Raw genomic sequence first — 7,781 nt, forward strand, 5'->3', positions numbered from 1 at the left:
GCATCTCCAAATGGGGATGAACCAGAGCCTTGAAGCTGAGCAGGGGCAGGCTGTAGGTCTGGCCCTCTCCCGGGCAGGGAGCTGAAACTCAGACTTAAGCCAGGACTGGTATTTCTGATTTCATCCTGAGTCATGATTAAACCGTAAGAAACGCCATCATAAGTAGTTACATTTGTATTTAAGATTTCTAGACACTTTCCACTCTCCTACTTCCATACTCATATATATGTTGAATATATTGTTTCACCGCATTCGCTATAACGAAATACAAAATGCGGTGTTCAGAGGCTTTTAAATTTATAAGGCTACTGTATAGCCATATTCCATTGTGTGTTGGATGCATAAATATTTATTTAGGGAAATGAGGTTGTGTAGAAGAACAAACAGAAAAGAGAGTATTTTATTACACAACACTGCTTTTGCAAAATCTCCATGTCCCATCTTCCATTAATAATGCCACAGTTTATAAGGTGCATTAAATCAGGAGCCTCTGCAATGCAGGAATATGGCATTAAAATTACAGCAATGTAAAAACCCTGGGCGAGATCAGAATTATCTCCACCATGGCTGTACTCTGTGGCTGTATAAACCATACAGAGGAATTTAATGAGCAGACACGGGAGAGCGGAGGAGAGCAGGGAGGCATGCCAGTTCCTATCTGGCTCAACGCGGTGGGCCACAGAGCAGGTATGCAGCTCCTCCAGGACGTGGATCGTGCCAGGCTGGTGCCATAAGGAACAGCTTGAATATCGTACAGATGTAAAAAAACGTGAAGTAATAAGTAAACAGGCCATGAAGTAATTCAGTTGTGAAAGTAGCCTCAACGCAACAGTGGCAGGAATTTAAGTTAAACCAAAAATTCAGTTAGAGGGGCGAAACCCAGCAAACCAGGAGGTTGTTGAAGCAGGAGGAGGGGACCTGCGCATGGGGTCCGACCTTCCCGGGAGCCACCTCGCCTCCCGCCACCACCGCGCTTCATCGGAGGAAACGGAATTAAAATCGGGGTGGGGGGAGAGGTTTGGGTTCATCCACGCTGCTCTCCTCGCTCACCTTCCCCCCTCTCTCCTTTGCTCAGATGCGTACGCGAGAGGATCCGGCTCTTCGACCTCCAACGCCTGTACACTGTCGGCCATCAGCACAATAATGATATCGCTCACAGCCCGGTCCAGTTTATGACAAAAATTACATAAAGGACTTCTTGTTTATAATATAAGCAACATTTAGCTAGTTGTTTTGAAGACACCCAGTACTAAGTAATATTGTGGTCTGAGTACATCTTACTACTGGAAAAATGTTTATGCTTCTTTAGGAATGGCATTATACAGTACTTCCTCAAAGCAAATATAGCTTTGTCTGAAGTTTCCTTGGAAACTCTGCAATGCACTGAAAACATCTGTAATATGATGTTACCAAAGCAGTTTACATATGTCCTTATATGCATATTTTTATTATATATTTAGTGTTTTATAGAATTTTTTAAAGTTAACATATGATGTAGATATTAATTTTTCCTCTGCTATAAAATCCTATGGACGACATTATCATGAAGATATTGTTTGGAATTTTTTCCTTTATGACGGAGAGTTCAAAGTTGTTCTTAGTAAATTGGCTGCAACTTCACTGTACAGTTGTGCAAGGCTACGCAAGGCAGAACTGTTCCAGATTCGGTTCGTAATGCGGCTGTATTTAAATGGCAGTTACGATGATTCTTGTGTTAAATCAAGTGCTTGTAACACACAAGATGTTACATTTTATTCAGAGGTCTGAGCAAGACAAACTCGAAATACTCAGTAAGAACACTATAATCTTGAAAAATACATGAATTTTGGTTGTTTGTGGACTACAGGACATGTAGCTAATATTCTGGCATCATGCAGTAAGGGTCCATTTTTACTGTCTTGAAATAGCTTTGTCTTTACCATAATTAGCATTAAATTGGGTAGGAATGAAGACGCTGCAAAGGTGCGATCTCTGCCTCTAGTGACAAAAAGGGACAGGTACCCGAAGGAGCGAATGACGCGGTTCTCATCTCTGGGTGTGAACCCAGCTAAATCCACCTCGCTTCGGGGGATTTTATTCCAGGGAAATTAGAATACAGCGGCTCCGAGACGTCAAGCTGCCCTGGGTTCGTTGTCCGAACACGCGCTTGCTTTCCACGTGCACTGGAACATAACTCATCGTCCTTCGTAACTCCACTATATAGGAAAAGCTTAGGAAGTCTGGTCCGAACTGAGAGCCTCAGAGGAGCTGTGCCGTGCTTCGGGGAGCGCCGCGCGGCAGCCGGGGCTCCCACGGAGGTGCAGGTTGTCCGCGGGGAGGTGGGATCTCCCGATAGTTCTCTGCTAGGAAGCCTGCGTTTCTTTAGAAACTCTTCATAGACGCCTGACGGCAAAATAGAGTCACGCCGGAAAACGACAATATCCACAGCAAAATAATTCTTCTTAAGAGAAGGACTGTTTGTTACTACGGGGTAATTTTGTAAGTTCACTCAGATGGGATAACGCTGGTCAAAGGCAACGGAATTTTCTATAAAATTTTCAAGTTTAAATGCGCTGCAGTGGTTTATTATTTTTTTTTCCTGATAGCTTGAATTTGCCTGTAACTTGTCTTTTTTGCTTACAAAATAATACAGTTAACTTTTAGACCTTCTAAATATATTTATTCAGTAACTCATAATCAGGATTCCACTTGTGTAAAAGTCAGGGGTGTTGACCAGAGAAATATTGTCAGTATTTCAAGCTGTGTTCCTTTCTTAGTTTGATATGAATATATTTATTCAGTAACTCATAATCAGGATTCCACTTGTGTAAAAGTCAGGGGTGTTGACCAGAGAAATATTGTCAGTATTTCAAGCTGTGTTCCTTTCTTAGTTTGATATGGTTACTTCTATGTAAAAAAACAAACAAAAAAAAAAAAAAAAGAAAAACAAAAAAACCACAAAACCAAGAAAAATGGAACAAAAAAAAAAGCTGCTGTAGTTTTCTCCCCAGTGTAAATGATATTTATCAGTGATCTAGCAGATGTAATCTTTTTTTAAAGGTATTGGTAATAAATATTCCGTCATTTGTAAAGATACCTGTCTTCCAGGAGCGTTTTTCCTCCACGTTTCATTGTACCAGTGACAAATTTCACCACGGCAATAGGCAGCGCCTGCTGAGATTGTCACTGACATGAAGACACAAAAGAAGAGTTGGTTCAAGTCAAAACTTCGTGGAGGCGGAAAAAAAAATAATTATTCATCTCTGGTCTAATTCTGCTTCCAAAACTGGCCAAAAAAAAAATCTGGGTGGGTGAATTTGGGGTGATAACGCCTATTTCTGTAGAGTCACGACCTTTCCAAGCTTGTGTGGGCTGGTGCTGTCGGAGTGGAGCCTCTACAGCTTGGGAAGCTCGGAGTGAAAAAGAAAGGGAAGAACCAAACAGAAGGACCAAACTGGCATTCGCCCTCCCCACGGCCGTTTGCCTGACCGTGGCCAGCGCAGCCGTGCGGGAGCGGGGTAGGCGGCAGCGGCGGCAGCAGGTCCCCGCACGAGCTGCGGGCCAGCGGGCAGGGCAGGAGAGCGGAGCATCGCTGACCCTGCGCCCGCAGCAAACCCCCTCCAGGTGCAGCACCGCTTCTCTGGTTATCCTTGCGGATTTCTGAGGATTTTGGGGAGCACTGCTGGAAATCGCTAAATCCACCAAACCCGCATTTCTGACTCTGATGTTTAGGGGCGGCAGCGCAGGAGTCGTATGATTGGGCTCCGCGTTTCAAAGGAGCAATATTGCGCTTTGCAATCAATGAAGCTTAAAACCAAAATAGCCCGGTAACACAATTCAGTTTTTAAAAAGCAAATTTAGAATTGCCATCTCTAGAGGCGGGCGCGAGGCACGCTCCTGCGGCTGCTCTCGCGGAGGCAGCGGGGAAAAGCTGGAGCGGGAGGAACGCACTGGGTTTGTAGCTGGGTTTAAAGAAAAAAAACTTCAGAATAAATGTTTCTGTGCGCTCCGGGCACAAAACCCGTAACTGATCCAGGAGTCTGGGGTCAGCTTCACCGGTGGCGTAGGCTGGCGCAACAGTGGCAAAATGTGACACGCAGCCCCGAGCGCGGCCTGTCCTCTTTGCACCTTCTCTGCTGCGGAGCTCGCGAGCGGCACGTGGCAATGAGAGCAAATTGCCTGGGATGTACCGAACACGCTGCCTTTTCTCTCCTGCTGCCCGGGATGATGGCTCTTCGCTCCCAGTATAACGACTGTGAGGAGGCGGCTCTGCCGGGAATTGCTTTCCTCGTCCTGCGCGGGTGGACCTTGTTTAGCACAGGTGAGGTTCCCCCACCGTGTACCTGCACGAGGCAGCACCAGGAAGGGCTGGACCGAAGGCCTGGCTGGGAAAACGAAGCTACTCCTGCTGCTTTACACCAGCTCAGCTTTATTTACTGGAGCGAGCGTAACACATACCTGCCGGCTTTCAAAGCCATCAAGCCCTGCCCGTCCCTGAGGGAACTCGTCCTCCCTGGAAGTACCGCGGACCTGACGTGCCCTTGCTGATCAGATGAACGTCCACACGCGTTTCCTCATCGTCGCCGGCTCGTTGCAGTTGTTTGCGTTGTTTTCCCGTGGCGCACATCCTTATCAGTGACGCTGATCAAAAGCGCGTTTTTTCCTCCCCAGCTACCTGCCCACGCACCCCGGGAACGCCTCGGCTGCCCCGGGGCTGCCGGCCCTGCCTTCACTAGTGAGTGCTGAGCATCCACACGCACGCTTTCAGGCGGCCAAAGGTACAGCGCGAATGCAGAATGTACTTAAATATATTGCATTAATCTCCGCAATATCTTGCCATTAATGGGAATGAAATTGTATTTAGAAACCTTATTTAGTAGGCCACTCGAAGGCATGACATAAAATACATTACAGTAAATGAATTCTCTTCAGTCTCATTTGTAGGATTTTACTAATGAAATTCTGATTTTAGACTGTTAAAGCTGGGCACCTCAAATCCATTAAAATCACATGCAGGAGAGACATTTGAGGCACAAACATTGTTATATTAATGAGCTACATTAATTTTGATAGAGCCGTGCTATTTCACCCAGATGAGAACTGGCTCGTTTATTATAATTATTTTTAGTCTGTAGCACCTGGGACCTCCATTACGTCAGGCACTTCCCAAACAATTTACTTGCAGGGTCAAATCTTTCTTTTTGCTCTTTGTTTACGTGCTCAACCCCACCCCTGGCCGGCTCGACGGACAGGAGGTTTCTTGGAAGTAGAAAGGACTCTGCAAGAACGGGAGGGCTTCGTGGTCGGCAGCCAGGTCAAAGCCCGAGTTGTTCAAGTGGTTTTCAGGCAGGAGGTTTATTTGGTAACTCCCTTGGCGGATTACACAATGTAAGTAAACAAAGCACAAACAGAAGGGGACGCTGTCTCAAACCCAGCTCACTTAAGATGGAACAACAGATAGCGAAGAAAAACGGGTTGCAATATCGGGCTTGGATTTTCACAATTGCCTGAAGGCAGCTGAAGTCGCACATGAAGGAGGAGCCCAGCTCCTCACAGCTCAGAAAGCCTCTGAAGAGCACCACGAGGTCCTTCGCACATTTCTTTAATTGCTGTACATTTGAAAACTCTGCGTTCCCAGGCTGTGCTTTGTTTTGCGGGTGCAACTGAGGAAGTTTATCACTTTGTGCCATTTTTCTTTTTTTTTGTTTGGTTCCCCCCCCCCTTAAGCTTTAATCTCTTGTGCCAGGAAGCACAAACGATCCCTTCTTGTCCTTTTGCAGATGCTGCCAGCTGATGTCAAAGGCAAGAGCCTGCAAAGGAGCTTTGGACTGAAAATGAGCCAACTGCGAGGCTCCCGTGCCTCCCCCCGTCCCGCGGCCTCCGGTGAGCACCCAGGTGGGCAGACAGATGCCGTTTCAGAGCCCACCCATCCCCGTGGCATTCCCTCATTCAGGAGAAGGGAGTGTAGGAAACCCAGGTGAAGCTCTTGTTTCATATTGAAATCAGGGTCTGGCAGCACCCAGACTGCAGGCTCGGCCGGCCGGCGTGATCCCTGTGCAGGCGTCGGCCATCACAGCCCCACCAGCTTCACGCAGCCAAAACCTGGGGACATTTAAGCCCAGGGAAACCAAGATATTAAAAATGCCTGCTTTCTTCTGCAAACTGTACAAATCTTACACAAAGGAAGAAAATAACCTGAAGAAAAAGTAAACTTCCACAAACCAGGAGAGGACTAGACAGCAAGGACTCCTCTGCGTGCTGGACAGTCAGGACACCCGAGGAGAGGCGTGCAGCAGGCTCTGTTAGTCGAGTGTCTTTGTCCGCGTGGCAGCACAACTACGTGAGCGTAGACATTTTCACCAATATCCCGGAACTTCACAGGAAAAACCTGAGAGTAGGACTGCTCCCCTCCCCAGGTCTCATCGCGTGCCTGGCACAGCAGGGCCTGGGCTGGCGGGGTGCGGGCTGGCAGCCCCCGGCAGCGCAGCGCAGCGCGGGCAGAGCCAGCAGCGTGCTTGGAGCTGCCCATGCCCAGCTGGGGCTCAGAGGGGTTTTACGCTCAGCACTGGGGTCGGTGCTCTGCGGGGGGCTGCTGAGGGTTCTTCAGTTGCCAGCGGCTCGTGAGTGGGAGACTCCTGTCAGTTTTCTGCAGTGTTTCATAGCTATTTACCTGAACAGTTTTCAATTCCCAAGCTGTGAATTCACATTAAGTTTAAATGTGGCTCCTCGCAGGCCTGCAAGTGCACACAACCCCGGCAGCACCCCAGGCCACCTGCAAAACCTGCCACGCACACAAACTCTGAGATTTTGGGAGCTGTGCCTGTGGCAGCAAGGTGCCAGCTGTGGGCACACAAATAACAAGGCAATGTGCTACCTGTGTGTACAAAAGTAACACGGCAAGGTGCTAGCTGCGTGCAGAAAAATAACAAAGACTCTAATTGTACGTCAGCTGCATAAGCAAACTGACCTTGTCTTAAATAGCCTATAAAATCCAGAGGCTTTGGGGGTTTATACAGTCCTGCAACTTTTCCCAGCATCCCAAGTTGGCGCTATGTTTAGTTAAAAAGCAAGATGTAAGTGCCTTTATGCAGTACAAGAGGGACGGGACGCTGCCACGTCGGGCACGGCCTGGCCGTCGCACCGTTCAGGCAGTCCCCACGCAGGAGCGGTCTGGCTGCACGGCTCACAGCTCGCACGCAGCACAGCCAGATGCTTCCTTTGTCAATGAATTGCATTTCCATGGCGGTTATTGAGGTTATTTGCCGAGTTCACACTGTTTCATTACAGAGTGTATCGGTGAAGGCCAAGTGCGAGTCCCCACTCTCATGATGGATGTGCTGTAGCCGTGCAGCACCGGGGATGGCAGCACTGGGGTGCTCTACAGCTTGTTTTACTCTTTTCCTAGTATTTGACCCACCTTGGTCACTGCCAGGGACCACGGCTGGGTACCTTGCTGCCATACACAGGGCTGCGCCAAGTCCCAGTTTGCATTTTGCATCTTGAGTTGCCAGAGTTACTTAAAAGAAAACAAAAATCCAGAAGATTAAGCTGTCAACCAGAAAAAAAAGCCATTGGCTCTTTTCCAGAATTTTTTTTTCCTACACAGCCCTTGTACCGTGTACGTATATCCTGCTTAAACTGGGACTTTTTGTTTAGTAGCTTATCATTACGCAAGGCACCTCGTGGAAGCAAGTCCTCCTCCCCCGTTGGAAACGCCGCCGCAGCGGAGGTGACACGAAGCCTGCTCCGGCGATGCCGGGTGGCGTGCCAGGGCCGCGCAGCCTCGCCAGCCCCGCAGCCTC

The 7,781-nt window shown here is 48.2% G+C and overlaps 1 protein-coding gene across 1 annotated transcript in view; it reads left to right on the forward strand.

The window, feature by feature from the left end:
• Window positions 1-1,292, forward strand: part of CNTN4 (contactin 4) — a 132,972-nt gene extending 131,680 nt beyond the window's left edge. The window contains exon 21 of the mRNA XM_009283546.1: window positions 1,076-1,292. Coding sequence (XP_009281821.1) covers window positions 1,076-1,176 — 101 coding nt within the window. The 3' untranslated portion in view covers window positions 1,177-1,292. The remainder of the gene's footprint in view (window positions 1-1,075) is intronic.
• Window positions 1,293-7,781: the final 6,489 nt, after the last annotated feature.

Source organism: Aptenodytes forsteri, unplaced genomic scaffold, assembly GCF_000699145.1.
Source record: "Aptenodytes forsteri isolate BGI_AS27 unplaced genomic scaffold, ASM69914v1 Scaffold267, whole genome shotgun sequence".
Taxonomy (NCBI): Eukaryota; Metazoa; Chordata; class Aves; order Sphenisciformes; family Spheniscidae; genus Aptenodytes; species Aptenodytes forsteri.